This window comes from Neodiprion pinetum, chromosome 2 (assembly GCF_021155775.2).
Source record: "Neodiprion pinetum isolate iyNeoPine1 chromosome 2, iyNeoPine1.2, whole genome shotgun sequence".
Taxonomy (NCBI): domain Eukaryota; kingdom Metazoa; phylum Arthropoda; class Insecta; order Hymenoptera; family Diprionidae; genus Neodiprion; species Neodiprion pinetum.
In genome coordinates, this window is record NC_060233.1 from 28,735,057 (window position 1) to 28,750,558 (window position 15,502).

The 15,502-nt window shown below is 36.7% G+C and overlaps 1 protein-coding gene across 3 annotated transcripts; it reads left to right on the plus strand.

The window, feature by feature from the left end:
* The first annotated feature begins 5,786 nt into the window (after positions 1-5,786).
* On the plus strand, positions 5,787-13,863 carry eEF1delta (elongation factor 1-delta). 3 transcript variants are annotated; one of them, XM_046612852.1, is made up of 9 exons: positions 5,912-6,063; positions 8,692-8,832; positions 9,580-9,933; positions 11,110-11,208; positions 11,510-11,609; positions 11,743-11,933; positions 12,357-12,426; positions 12,510-12,635; positions 12,770-13,863. In XM_046612852.1, exons 2-9 carry the CDS (start codon positions 8,740-8,742, stop codon positions 12,922-12,924), a joined length of 1,188 nt encoding a protein of 395 aa, XP_046468808.1. In that variant the 5' UTR covers positions 5,912-6,063; positions 8,692-8,739; the 3' UTR covers positions 12,925-13,863. The 3 variants fall into 3 exon arrangements, with proteins under 3 accessions (XP_046468807.1, XP_046468808.1, XP_046468809.1); XM_046612853.1 differs by lacking the exon at positions 9,580-9,933; XM_046612851.2 differs by lacking the exons at positions 8,692-8,832; positions 9,580-9,933; positions 11,110-11,208; ... (3 more) ...; positions 12,510-12,635; positions 12,770-13,863 and adding an exon at positions 6,908-8,421 and having other exon boundaries at positions 5,787-6,063.
* The last annotated feature ends 1,639 nt before the right edge of the window (positions 13,864-15,502 follow it).

Sequence of the window (15,502 nt, forward strand, 5' to 3'; positions counted from 1 at the left end):
TCAAGCCTCGCCGGCTCCTCCTAGCAATTAGTTAATTAATGACGCGGTCGCGGCACTTTCGGCACCCTGCCATTTCCACCGTGCTTTTCCTGCACCCTACGCCACTATATCGAACATCAAAGCGTCAAGGGTGAGCTGTTTCAGTTATTGCCTACACGTTCAGCATCCCCGACAACTCAATCGTCAATAAAGAATCCACTTTCACAGAGCGGTTCGCTTGCCTTGCCGTCCACGCAGGGGTGATTGAATAATAACTCTACACATATACGAGTACACAGAGTATATGATACATGCATAATTGCTCATCGTCCAACTGCAACAAGTCTCTGACTGTTTGTAATATTTCGTGATAAGATATCAATTAAACAGCTGTAATCGCTTGTATGTTTGACAGTTTTAACAACGAGAAAAAAAAAATGCTGTATCGTGGAAGCGAGAATAATCAATTGCTGAACTCTGTACACAGAGAAATTTTTACTTCCGTTTACCGCTCAGTCCTTGACTATTTTCATTTTTTACCACAATCGAAAAATTTATTCATATTTATCTCACACACGATGAGAAAACTTTGCACGTCGATTGAACGATATATCGACAAGTGAAAAATGGGAAAAGAATAAAAGGAAAAGGGTTCGGCGATTCGTATAGCGTGAGGCGAGGGAATGCCGGGTATTTCGGGACAATCTTGAAGTTCGTTTTCGTCCTTTTCTAACGTTATAACGAACGGTTTAAAGTAGGTACGCTTCGGAGCAGAAGAAACGCCTCTTGGGCATTCCCGATTATCCGTGAGTTTTCAAAGGGTTTGTTTTACCGCTGCTCGGGTGCTCCGAAGAATTGAAGAAAGAGGCGGGGAAATTGAAAGGAAAAAAAAAATACCCTATCCGCTATATTTCTAGTCTTATAGAGCTGTGTGCTTGGTTCAAAGGCGCGACGTATAATAAACAAATAACAAGCGGCTTTGTGCTGACCGTAAACCAGCCCTCGAACTTCCCGTTTTCACACTGTGCAGGTTCAAAGTTTACGAATCAAAAAAGCATTAATATCAGATCCGAATTTCGAACTGCGAATTTAGGTTCGTGATTAATGATTCAAAAGCCCTTGGATACCGTATTACATGAAAATATTACGATTTTTTTTTATTTTTAACCGTTGTTATGGATTCAACATTACAAATTTTGGAAGTCTGACCTTGAACTCGTTATCAGTGACCCAAAAAAACCACCGTCTACTAATTTCTACCAAAATCAGAATATTAAACATAAAAATTCTGTCATATCGGATTCTACATTTTGGATTTTTTAAATCTGATCTCAGATTTGTGATTAACGATCCCAAAAACCGGAAGGTACCAATTTTCATTCGAATCCGTTCATTTCTTTTCAAATTATCATCATTTCTATTTTGTTTTTATGGAAACTTGTTATTGAAATAATTCAAAAAGTACCGCACCGATCAAAGCCAAAATCTAATCATCTCCGAGTTTGGAAAAGCCGCGTCGATTGAGACCGAAATCATTGAAGTCTGGTAACTCGTTATTCGGATATCGTCGGACAAAAAAATTGATCAGACACATTCATATACATAAATACATATATACATTCATTCGGGGTGATTACAATAACTTCTTTTTTTCTCTGAAAACACAGAGGCGGCAAGTTAAAAAAGTACAGGAAGGTATAATGAAAGATGAAAGATTATGACAGAACAACAAAGCGAAGTGCTGTATCGAATTAACCGCAAGGTTTGAAATTGATCAGCATAACGTGGATGGCGCGGCGTTCGAAACACGCAAATTTCATTTCCGTTCAATTTCCTGAGCCGAATGTAACGCGCACCAATAACCGTTATTTCTCGTAGTAGCCTGAACATAAAATTCGGCGTTATTTATTGCCCCCAAAGTTTCACAGGGATATACAGTCTAAAGTCTGTGCGATGAGTTATAACGCGGCAAACTCAAATAAGTACCTTTCAGAATTCTACGAGACGGTTATTTTCCAATTACCCAACTCAAGCGCAACACGACGAGTAAAAAGGATCACAATATATGCTTTGTTCAAAATATCTTATACCTACAACTAATTTCAAAACGTCAGAAGCCAGGCTTCTCCTCACGCTTTACCGTATAAACCCTCGCTGATTCTTCATCTTCCACGCTTCTGCGAACCGAGAAAGATCAAAGGTCAATGTTTCTATGTACCAATACACAGACATGCTGGTATACCTTTGCGCGCGCGTGCGTGTGTGGGTATACATACTTCCAAATGGAACCTGTCAAAAACATCTTTTCCAAGAGCCAGCGAAACCGGCGCCCGCCTCCAGGATTATTAGGTTGACCTGTACGTATAATACCTATAAGCTTCACCTAAGCTGAAAGTCGATTAAGCTCCTACGCGTAAAGTTACTTGGTGATGAAACGGGTTCCGAAAATTTCTTATTCTCGATTTAGCTTTTCTATTATTGATCGATCGTTGTGGAATTGGCGATCATGTAATGTAACGACTCAAGCACAAGCCACTTCTAAGATGGGAAATGAAAAGCTCAAGTGTCGAAAACCGTGTTTTTCTCAACGCAATTTGCAACTGGCATCAGGCCCGCGGAACGAATACCAGAGCCGATCAACGGACTGCCGGTGAGTCGGCGGAATTCTTCATGAGAAGTTCCAACCCGCCGCAAGTTATTCACCGGCAATGTCGCGAGGATATATTGAGAATTCTGCGCGTGGTTGAGCCCAGAGTCTTGGCAAATTCCCTTCAGCCCGATTAGATTCGCGCAACGCCTGCGGGTATATCTGCAGCCGGAAAGCCAGATGAAATCCACATGTTATATCCGTACCCGCGCGCAGCCCTTCGCACCGAAAGAATGATCGCCCTTTCAAAACTAGGACTGAATGTACCCGAGTCGCTACGGGGCTTATTTCCGAGTGCGAAGCTGCTCGTAGGAGCGTAAGGCTTCAGAAACGAGAACAGAGCGACCGATTGTGAATGGGGGATGAAACGATGGAGCGACGGGATAGGAACCAAAGTGAACCTCAAGCTTCCCATCCCGCCGGAATGCCTCTCCTATCTGTTACATATTCGCATTACGCGAGTGCACAATCGCACTCGAGATACCTCGACACTCGACAGTGATTCCAGGGCTGCGGTTCGGTTCCTACGATTCTAAAGCATCGCATCGGCCGCACGAAAGCCGAGCCTCAAAGTCGATGGCTCGTTCGAGGACCGGGTTTAATCATTGATCAGACTGTGGACATGTTGATATGCTTCAAGGATGACGGGACATTTATACGCTTCGTGATCGGACCTGTGATGGAAAATTGTGCTGTCAAATTGAAGGAAGTAAATTGAATTTACGCGGTTATAAGTACCAAGGAACAACACGTGTTTACCATATAATTCGAGTCGAGGATCTTGTCACGATTTTTTCAACTTATCGCATTTTTATTGCACATTGACTTATTTTGAGGAAAGTTATTTGGTTTTTTGTTTTGTGATGTGTGACGAAGTGCGGATATACTTTGACAGTACTTTAGGTCAAGCGTAGACATGTAAATTGAATTTAATCTAGTCGATTGAATTTTCTGAGTGTACTTTATGTGAATTGAATATTTTAAATTCATGAATTGTTATACTCGAATCCGTACGCTGAGAAAAATTTCATTTGTTACAGTGACTAGAAGAATTCAGTAAAACAGGCATCGTTGAAAAAAACTGTTTGAATATCGTTGAAATTACGAAAAACGAGGTACGCTTAACCATTTTGCGCTATTGTCGATCCTTTTTTGGTAATTGCAACGCAAAATCAGTTTCTGAGGTTTACTCTACTTTTTCAGTTAAACAAGGCTTTAAGTCAATTTATTGTTGCATAAGCATTAAATTTTCACAACAGTTACAAGAAAATATAGCAACAGTGACCGTAATGAGAAAGAATAATAACAAATACTAGACTTTCCGGTAACAGCTAGAAAACTAATTTTCATTTTCTACATATAACTATATTTTTCGATTGTGGTAAACAATGAAGATAGTTAAGGACTGAGCGGTAACTGGAACTAAAAATTTCTCTCACAATCAGTGTATCGACTCAAAATTAGCTGTAACACGTTTACATATCCTTTATAATACTAGCTACCGAGCTATATTGTAGCAGAATTATTGTTATAAGCAGAGAACGTGGCTTGTCTGGTATCGGTATATTTATACAAGAAGAAGCAAGCCTACCGTGATAAACATAATAACAATAACGATGATAAGGATTGGAGTGAGATGATGGAAAGTTGGTTTACTTTAAGGCCGCGTTTGACGTCACGAGTACTTGAGGTGCAGCCATCCGTAGTATTAAATGAGTTTGATGACGCCATTTCAACAATGATTCGTTACCGAAAGTGTGTTTCAGTTTCAGACAATACCCATTGCTCAGTGCAGTATCGGTGGCATTGTTCGTCAAATATCATCGTGTCGGGTGAAACTGGAACAGTTTGAATTTGATAAATTTTTACCTCATTATTATATACGGTACATTCGTGTCACAAAGTCTAGATTTCCACAGCTTGCCCTACTGAAAATGTTCATTAGTCGAATTATACATATACCTAATATTTTGAAGGAACTTAGTGTCTAATTTATTACATGGTTTATTTCCGTCCATTCGGAAAAAACATATTAGAAATTATATAAGAAATTAAAAAATCGCGAATGATCAAATATCATATAATGAACTAATGCGGTATATCTAAATCATGCATCAACTGTAACTATATGAATCATTATCTAGTATATCTGATGATTCGTGCTTTTGTAATTTATTATTTGATTTCTTATATATTCTACCGAATTTACAAGATAAGGACACGAAGTTCTTTGTTATGGAACTCTCGCCACTTTAGGAATGATTTTGTTTTATCTACATACTTGAATGTGTTCCCTCAAACATAATAAATATTAAGTGTTGTACATCAGAGAGTTTTGAAAATTTTAAAGTCAAGATTTTTCATACCTTTGAAACTTAAATTCCACAGTAACATATGTTAATTTTTTAATAAAATTATCAGTCGTTACTGCACGGCAAAATTAAAAGAATTGTATCGCTTGATTGTAATTATGTAATCGGTTTGGTTTGAAAAAAATTGACGTGTATTTATCCATTGTAATCGACTTATATACGTTTACAGCCGCTGTACTATATAATCAATTCCTACGTCAGTTCCACTAATGATAAAAGTACTTCCAGAAAACAGCATGGTATGAGATTTATTAATTACGCGGATGGTTTCTTCGCTTAAATTGTTTCATCTTACTACATAGTTTGATATTAAATATAGCATAATGCATAATAGGGGGAAAAATGACCAAGGAATTCGAAAATAAATTATTCATACGTGCTGGAGTAATATAATTTGTTAACGTTATCGATCAGTTCAGTTTCGACCGCTACGGTCGCACTTCGCTATGGTAAATGGGCCTTGCATTATCCACTGTTGTGTTGATGCTAAATACAGCAGAGTATCGGTCAGTTACCGACACGCGTTTAACTTTCAGATACTTCGAAAATTTGTACTGAAAATGCATTCAAATGTACAGCGCGTCGAGGACTTAAGAGACCTTTCCCAAAACTTGTATGCAAATGATATATTCAAAGCTACAGATCGCATGCTAAGCGGTTATAATCCGTCGCTGATTGAATCAGTCATGTCGGCTAGTTACCATTCAATTTTTCTGGTCGAAAAATCTCCGTTAGGCTAACTCTCTTCAATATAGTTAGTCTATGGTAAACAAATCAGGCCCTAATCAACAGATTTGTTCGGATTTTGCGCCAATGCCAAGAGATTAAAAATGTTCCGGATTTTCACCTCAGTCAAATTTTTTCAAATTGAGACATGCCGTATTGGCTGAAATTCAGCCTGAAACTGCTAACCCGTTATTCATAATTTGAAGATAACTTGACTCATTCTCGGTCTAGCATCATTTCTGTCTTCTCGGTTTTCCGGCTGCTCTCTGTCGGCGCTCTCATCCCGAACCGGTCCGGTACATCTCATCGACTGCACGCTTTCCGAACATCTGTTAAAAGGTATTTATTTTATACCGTACGTTTATGGATTCGCCGCATCTGTAGATCGTCTGTACACGAATACAAGGAGCGTGTAATTTAACCAGCATACGTTCCGAATTTGGTATTTAATTTCTACGATGCGTCGCACATCCGTAAATGACACGATTCGATGAATAGCATGCCTACCCAATATGTCAACCGTGGAATCGATATCACATGACTCAATGATATTTAGCACAGATCATCGTCGCCTGCGATTTATCCAACAACAACTCCGTTCTCAATAGTTTACTGCACTTATTCTCGTCAACGTTGTTTTTGCGAGACGAACAATCAAACATAACCTGTAAACCGTGCGTTGAGACCATACGAACGTTTAAGAGGGCTTATAATTTCACATAAAAGCCTCTATTCCGATTAGAATTGAACCTGTCATTAAATTCTGTTGCGATTCAAGTGCGTATGGCTCTGGACTGCTCAATGATCGAACCCATAAAGTGCAGGTAATAATTTTTCCGCTAACTTTTCTAAACCGTCCGTGAAAAAATGTGATATTTCCAAGTGATCAGATTCGGTAAGATGAAGTTAGGGAATTTGATTAGAAATATGAAAATTAAATTGATTCTTTATGAGACATAAATTTTATAATTCATATTCGTACCTGTAATCATGCAAAACACTGAACAACAAGCATTTGCCGTCTTAATTGAATTAAAGATGAAAGAGCGCTGATTCCATTGAACCGATGACCAAGTTTTTATCTTCATATGCAAAAAAAAAACGATGAATTCACCCTCGCTCTGCTTGAGAATTAAACGTCAGTAATAAATCACGCTGACTGGATGCTTGGTTTTTGTTCTAGTTGATGCCGAGCATCAGGCAGATAAAATGTCAACTTTTCTTGGTCAGATATCTGAGATCCCAGGGATTTCTGTGGACCGTTTTGACGGAGAAAACTTAAAGTCATCGGCATTTTTTCTAAGCCATTGTCACAGCGACCATATGAAAGGCTTGAGCAGCAGTTTCTTCAATTATTTGATCAATTCCGATACATACCTTTACTGTAGTCCAATAAGCAAGGCGTTTTTGATGGGTATATTTGTTGGCTTGCCAGAAGATAGAATATTAGAAATAGAACTTTCGATACCGAAAATAATCCGATATACGGTACCAGAAGGTGGAGAAAGTCTAGCAACTTCTCTCACTGTATCAACTTCGCCAGCTGGACATTGTCCAGGTTCAGTAATGTTCATTTTCAGCAAAGACGAAAAAACAATATTATACAGCGGTGATTTTAGAATAAATCCAAAAGACTTGCCGAAGTTGAATCCGTTGAATGATAAAATTGATGGAAAAAATCGGGCGAAAAAATTTGACACTATTTATTTGGACACAACTTTTCTTAGTTTAGATTTTCCTCGTTTTCCATCCAGATTAGAAAGTTGCGAGGCAATTTGCGATGCAGTTAAACAATGGCTTGAGCCAAATTCGAAAAATGTGGTAATTATCGAGTGCTCAGCTTTATACGGCGTAGAGTATCTCTTCATGGAAATGTTCAAACTTTTGAATTTAAAAATTCACATCAAAGATAAGGTTCATTCTAATTATATAAGGATACCCGAGCTCGCCGAAATCGTTACTATAGATGGAAGAGATTCGAGAATTCATGCCTGCACTTCGAAACTGTTCTCTACAAAGAATCTCCTTTGTAGATCGGATGTTGATTACGAAAATATACTCACTATCGTGCCTTCGGTCATGAGATGGAAGGGCAAAAATACTTCCTGCATTAGCGAATACGATACAAGAAATAGACAACGATTGTATGTTTGCTACTCGACTCACTCGTCTTACGAGGAGCTCAGAGCTTTTGTCAATTACTTTAAACCAGATAAAATAGTTCCTTGCGTCTGTCCGAGCGAATCAGCGACCAAAATTAATAAATTGCTAGGCGAGTTCATGTCGTATCAAATGAAACTCGATGAATCTGATCAAGTTTCTGAATCTCTTAATTTTCGGGTACCCTTTACTAGGGTTTCTAAGAAACCGTTTGCCTCCAAGTACTTTGCCGATGATGACGATGAAGATGACGAATTGTAACATGCGCTTGATGAATATATACATTTTATGATTTACAAGAATTTCACCACAGTCAGTGATGAATTAGTCTTAATACAGTTATGACATGCATAGTTTTAAGATATGTTTCAATTTTATATTTTTAATATGACAATGTTTTTGTCACAAATACGTGTATATACAATTTTCAATTAAATTGGTAATGTTTTAAAATACTGTTGTACAAGTTGCGACATCTGACATGTATGTTTATATATTGGTCCAATAGTTTTTTCAATAAATACTATTGTACTATTATTGTTTGCCTCTATTTTTTGTGTTAAAAATTGTTCAGCCCACTCTCTCACACTTTTGACATGCTAGTCCATTATCTGTATTACTCTTCACGTTTTCCCCTAATCAATTCATCAAGTTCTTATCCTCGCTTCTCAAATCTTCTCCGGCAAACTATGTTGTAGGGGCAAATTAGAAATTCATTAATTCAAACGATTTACTCTCCAGTGCAATTGAAAGTAACACTGAAAATATTGCGTCTCTTACATTGAATGGGATTCAATCTTGTTCCAGCATTCACATCTTGCAACTTACCATCATCTTGATTAGGATCGAATAAAAATGGCAACAACCCCTCTAGCCCAGGAGAAAGTGTGGTTCGAGAAGCCGATGTACGATAAAGCCGAGTGCCTTCATTTTGAACGGCTGGCTAAGGTAACAAGATTTTAATCAGCTACAATCCAACAAGTAACGCCTCTCTAACTACTTATTCCCAAATGTAATATTCTCACGTGTTTATATCCATGTTTACTTTTTGTTTAACAATAGCATAACAGGGATGGCTTAGGATAAATGATGTTTAATAATATAGAATCGAGATGAAGTATTATCAACTGTGAGCTCGATAGCAGTTTTGATGATTTCGTTGTCATGGTTACTATCATTTTAGTTTCATCTTCATTTTCATGTTCTTCCTTCATTTATTTTCTAGTTGTTTTGGATTTTCAGTTTTGTACGACTCTAGTGTCTGTCACATATTTGTGAGACATTAGGAATCGCGATTCTTTCATCCTTTGCCATGTCATGTTACATGAAACCAAAATCTCTGCTCCTGTGTATGTAATCCGTGCTTTCATTACTTCATACATACTTTCATCTCATTTCCTCCTAAACACACTTTAGGGAATATCTGGTGGTGAGATGTGTGAACAGAATAATTCATTCAGCTTCAATCGATGATCATTGGGTGCAACTCAATGACAAAACTAACAAAATTGTGTTTCGGCATATGTAGAAAACTAATTTTGAGAAATTTATCGCTATTATTCAAACATTTACTGGTGAAGAAAAATTTATTCCGCAAGCTGAGATAAAATCTGCGGATGTTTTTTGAATAGCGACAGGTTTCACAAAATTTCATTTTTATGGTAAATGTCTTGTTTTGTTTTGCTAACATCATAGCCTGCGCAATCTAACGAACTACTAACTAACAACGGTACTGGAATTCGGACTAACTGCAATAATACACTGGTTGAAAATGTCCAAAATCAAATTAATCCAAATCTACCATCAAACACGGTATCGAAAAAGTCTAAAAAGAACAAATCGCCTGTCAAGGGGATGGAGAATACGACGAATTTCGATAAAATAGAATCTATCGACGATGCTGTTTTAAAGGCAGAGGACTTGAGCAAATTCAAGCCAAAGGAGGCCAAAGAAAAAAAAAATAAAGCTGATAAAAAACATGCAAATAAAAAAGACCAAGAAAAAAGTACCCAAGATAAAAAACCAGATAGTCCAACATTAACGAACAAGGTATTATCCTGAGCTTAGACTATTCATGATAAATCTTAGATAACAGTCAACTTTTTGGTTCGTATTATTATTTATCTTTAGTTGCGCCTTTAAAATTTGATTTTGACATTTTTGCATACGATTGTTTTCTCCTTTGCTGAAGACACCTTTGAAAACTACGATTCCTTGTCTGTTCCTTACATTTTCACGTGATAATTCAACTTATTAGGAATTCTCATTTCTAAAGATATTTCAATCCTAGAGAATCAATGTTTCATATCGTCAAATACAAGGGATAATTTCTGTTAATGTTTTACTTATTGTCTCAATCCCTGCTTACTTGGGGAAAAAAAAACATCAAGTACGTTGGAGGTCTGGGAAAAATGATCGACACAAATTCTTTGAAAACTTTTTCTTTGATTCCAAATTTTTTATTGTGATTATATATTGTGTATTACAATGCAGTTCTTTTCAACACTTATTAACACAATTGAAGTTTTAAGCAGATAGTAGATGGTCCATTTCAGAATTCAGTTTTTCCAAAAAGTGTTTTTTGTCCAATTTTTTCGTTGTGCCGTGGGTGAAATAGAGATTATTGTCCTTATGTTATTAGTTCTATTTTAGGTAACATGATATTAGATTTGTATTAGTTTCGGAGTCCTGTTTGCATGCAGTGCTTGAAACATCAACCCTCTCACTGTAAAGCAAAATAAAAACTATTTCGACCAAAAAGTTATTGAGTTTGAATGGCAACTGTACATTTAAAATTTACAATATGTCAAAATTATGGTAGCATGTTTTCATATTGTTTTCTGTGTAAATGGGTTGAGTATCATTAACTATTTCTGAATTGAATATCAATGTTTTATGATACTAAAGTTGAGAAAGCGGTATTTATTCTTCATACTTGCCAAATTCTTCTTATCACTTACTCAAACTTAACGGAATAATTTATGTATCTCGATAAATTAAAATTAATATGAGATGTATTCAAAATTAATTCAAGTTGATCAGTTGTTTGTCCTGTAATGTCACAGTACATGTATAGTGAAATTATTTATTTGAAATACTAGAACCAAGCACTGTAGAATGCTGTAGATGATTGTTTTACTATTTCACGTTTCATTATTTGGCTCTGGTTTGCGCCCTAACAGTAGTTTAGCATTTCGAGCTGATCTTTTTTATCCGTCGATGCAGGGAGGGCCACAATTATCTTCTCCAAACGTATCTGCGCGCGGAAGTTTGGCCAATGAGGTAGCCAAGATTCGTCAACACATTAAACAGTCTTTGCAGTGTGTGAGTACTTTATTTCTTGCTCACTAAGAATCATAGATCGAAGTATCAAGTATTACATTTATGATAAAAACACATGATTCTGACGGCGATCAGTAAACTTTAAACTATGAATAATTGATCAGAGGCTTATTTTCACTATACTTACTCACTTATTCTCTTAGCTCCTCGCGATGTTTAGGTTGATCAAATTCTCACGGTATAAAATCTGAACAAACTTCACGACACTTTACTAATTTTCAAATCATCCTTGCATTTCATTTGAACAAAACCTTCAATTACTCAGTTTTATTGTCAATTACAGGTAGATACCATTGACACTTTTTCAAGGACAAGCGGATCTGGCTCGGAATATGGGTCGCGCATTGTTGCCTTGGAAAAAGAAAACCAGGAATACAAAAACAGTGAGTAGAAAAAACATATATTTTGAAGTCATATTACAGTTACAGAATCATGTGCAGGTACTGATATTTCTCATCATTCCCCTAAATCCCATCCGTTTGAAAGGATATTGAACTGACTTTGTCTTATCAACAGTCGTTGCTGAGCTTAAGAACATCACTCGACAACTAGAGGAGCGTGTCAAAATTCTGGAGGAGCGACTACCAGGCATTGATCCAATGAGGATTGCAATTTGCCCAGCGAAACCGCCATCGCCGACACCTGCAAAACCAACTGCTAAGGCTGATGATGACGACGATGTTGATCTCTTTGGCTCAGATTCAGAGGTAAGGAAACTGCTGACAATTCGAGAAATGAATTCTATAATTGTCTGAGTGTTATTCACAGTTTCTTTTTATAATTTTTATCTTCACCCTCTCTGCCAAGTTTAGATTTTCTCTTTTAATAAATGTTGTTTTCTGTCATTGAGCAAAATTGTCAAATTTTTCGTTACAGAAAAACAAAATTAACTGAATTCAGTATGTCACTGTTTACATTTCAATCAATATTTGTAAATGTACTCACACTTCGGAAATTGTACACCAGATATTCCCCATTACGTTGTAGCAAAATATATACCTCACCATTGAATACCTAGAAGCTTTTCATCTAGCTCATCATTGTGCACTGCATTTGTTGGCACTAATTTTTACTAAATAGGATTCCCATTTCTTTCCCGCTGTTATTATTTTATTTAAAATTAATCACAGGGTGAAGATGAGGAAGCTGCTAAAGTAAGAGAAGAACGTCTCGCTGCTTACGCTGCTAAGAAATCAAAAAGTAAGTCATCGGAAATTTAACGATACTTGTCATGTTTGAATTTTTCCGTGGCAGTGGTATTTCATAACACACTTTTGTTTCAGAACCCGCACTCATTGCAAAATCAAATATCATCTTAGATGTCAAACCATGGGATGACGAAACTGATATGAAAGTCATGGAAACTGAAGTTAGAAAAATTGAAACAGAGGGTCTTCTCTGGGGTGCTGGTATGTTTTACTTTCCTCTCACACAACCACGTAAAATAAAATAAGGATTTTTGCTTGTATATCATTACTGGAACTGTGAAAATAGTTTCCAGTGATAGGATCAAAGTAAACAGATAACAATTTTCGATTTCTAGCCAAACTTGTTCCACTCGCCTACGGTATCCAAAAGCTGCAAATATCTTCTGTAGTCGAGGATGAGAAGGTCTCAGTTGACTGGCTGACAGAACAGATCGAGGCTATCGAAGATTATGTTCAAAGTGTTGATATAGCTGCTTTTAACAAAATTTAAATCAATATCGGCCGACCCAAATTGTTGACCATCTACTTTTCGGCATTTGGTCAAAGAAATAGCCGAGTGTACAGATGAAATATTAAATATGCCGCCGTTTTCTCATTCCACTAGCAATATCTACATTCAGGATTTTAAAAGAGCAAATAGAAATTATACAATAATAATAATGCTGATGATGATAATAATAATAATGACAATGACAATGTTGGTAGAATTTAAATATTACTCTATACAAACTTGTCAATTTACGGCAGATGTCTTTGGTGAATTAGCTGAATTTTACACGTCGTTTGTGGTTGTATTGAATATATCCTTGGAATCAGGGACACCAATACGGTGCGTAATTACAGCAACTAATGGTTCTTCAGGCTTTAGAGCGGCGCTTGATGACTCATTTTTATGGGCTGAGAGGGGCGTCAACGTGCTTTGACTATTAGTTACCTGCTTAGACTATTAGTCATCAAACCTGTTTGCATGGGATGTATAGAAAATCAGAAGCATTGTTCAGAAACTTCAAGTTGTCGATCGACTTGATTGAATATCAACGAGAAAAAAAAATAATGAAAAAATGTTTTTAATTGTATTCCAGAACATTGACCATTTCGGTTGCTGTCCGGATTCAGTTATATTCAGTGTACTTGTTTTTATTGTTATTTTAGACTCTGTTAATAATTATATTGATAATAATTCTGTTTTAGCCGTCTTTTAACTCATGCGCAAATGCCATACACGTTATAATATCGTGTGTATACATATCTATATTCTATACATCGTTTAATTTTACGTGCCCATATTATTGTAGTTATTATTATTCTATTACATAAACACGAAACTCATTGATACCGTACGTCTGTAATTCCGAATGATCTTCGCAATGAGAACCTCTACATGTATGGTAAGAATAATAATTGGTAACACGGCGTCACCTGTCAAAAAGCGTTCCATTACTCAACCCACTCTCGATCTACAGCCACCTACAAATATAAATCCGTGTCTCAAAACTAGGAGTGCTCGGTATTGGAAATTAGATACCGATTTTCGGTACGGGTTTCGTATTCGGTAGTTTCGGTTAACCGAGATATCGAAAGTTCCGTAAATACCGAAGTACCGAAATTTCGGTAGACTTTAATCTACAAATATCGTCGGAAAAAGAATAAGAAAAATCTGTATTGAACTGTATTAAATACGAATAATGTGAATATTTATTTAGATTATCAGAAATTTCAGTACTTCGGTATTTACCGAAATTTCGATATTTCGGTATTGGTATTGATAGAAGGTTCCCATACCGATACATTTCGAGGAAGGAGATACCGAAAAAAATTCGATTTACCGAAATACCGCGCACACCTACTCAAAACCATCGATTGAAGAGCACATTAGATCGAATTCAAGCGTAGAAATGTATCACAGATGATGTGAAATACAAGTCAGCGTCGGCAAACTTGTCGTCGCGGAGGGTGTGAACTTTTTAAGGGGGGAAACCGGTTTATGAGGTCGAAATTTTGCTGTTTTTCATGATTTTTTTTAACCAGGAAGGAATAATCACAAATTGTTTAAACTTGGAGGATATTTTATTTATGTTTTCAAGTACACTTTAAAAATTTTTTCAAACGATTTCCGCCGGAAATAGTGGAGTTACCGCGTGCAGTCCATGGGCGATTGCCATCCGAGCATTTGGCTGGCGTACATCCCTGACGTCGCAATTTTTATCCGTAATCAGCAGGATTTTTTTTTCATTAAAAACATATTTTCTAAGAATATGAACCTAATTTTGATCAAACAAATTGAAAATTGCATGTTTTTGAGGTGTTTGAACACAATGTCATGTTTTTATACTATATTTTTTCATCTTTCTTGCATAAAAACATATATTTTTAATAACAATATAATCCCCGAATTTGGTTCATGTTACGTGGAATTGAATAAAGAATATCTACACCAAATTTCAGAACGATTGATCAATAACTTTTTGAGCTAGAATGTACGCAAGTCGAAAAAAAGTCGTTTCGAGAAAAACGCGTTTGAAATAAAATGTAGCGAAAACGAGAAATTCAAGGCAGTAATTAATTATAAAAAATGCTCACCGGTTAATCAGCTATTCCAGCACCAGATAGCAATCCCTCTTCTTGCTCATATGCGTCATTCTATTATTCAATAGCACAGCGGTATTGAGGCAGGTAGCTGGAAAAGAAGGGCCTGGGCGACCGCTCCGTTATAATTACCGTGCGCTTCTTCACGGAACCGACGGGCGGTCACTTAAGTTCACTTATTGCATTCGAACTAATGGGAATTTTGCTTTGAAATTTTGACCACATATTCTTGAATAGTTATACTAACGATTCATGCAATAAACAAAAAGACGATTTTACGATCGGTCTAAACTGGTTTCCCCCCTTAATTAACGCGGCTAGAACGGCGGTTGGGGGGGGGGGGGGGGTAAGATGACAAAATTGTAGTCAACATAGAATAAAAAAATTCGTTTGGACGTATTGAAATAAATATCCTCTAAAAAATCGTGTTTTCGGTTTTTAGAAATTTTCAAATTCGTTCAAACCGTAAGCGAGAAACCGTT

What these genes read in the sequence shown, in the direction of transcription:
- eEF1delta (XM_046612851.2), top strand. Translation starts at nt 6,934, where the DNA reads ATGTCAACTTTTCTTGGTCAGATATCTGAGATCCCAGGGATTTCTGTG.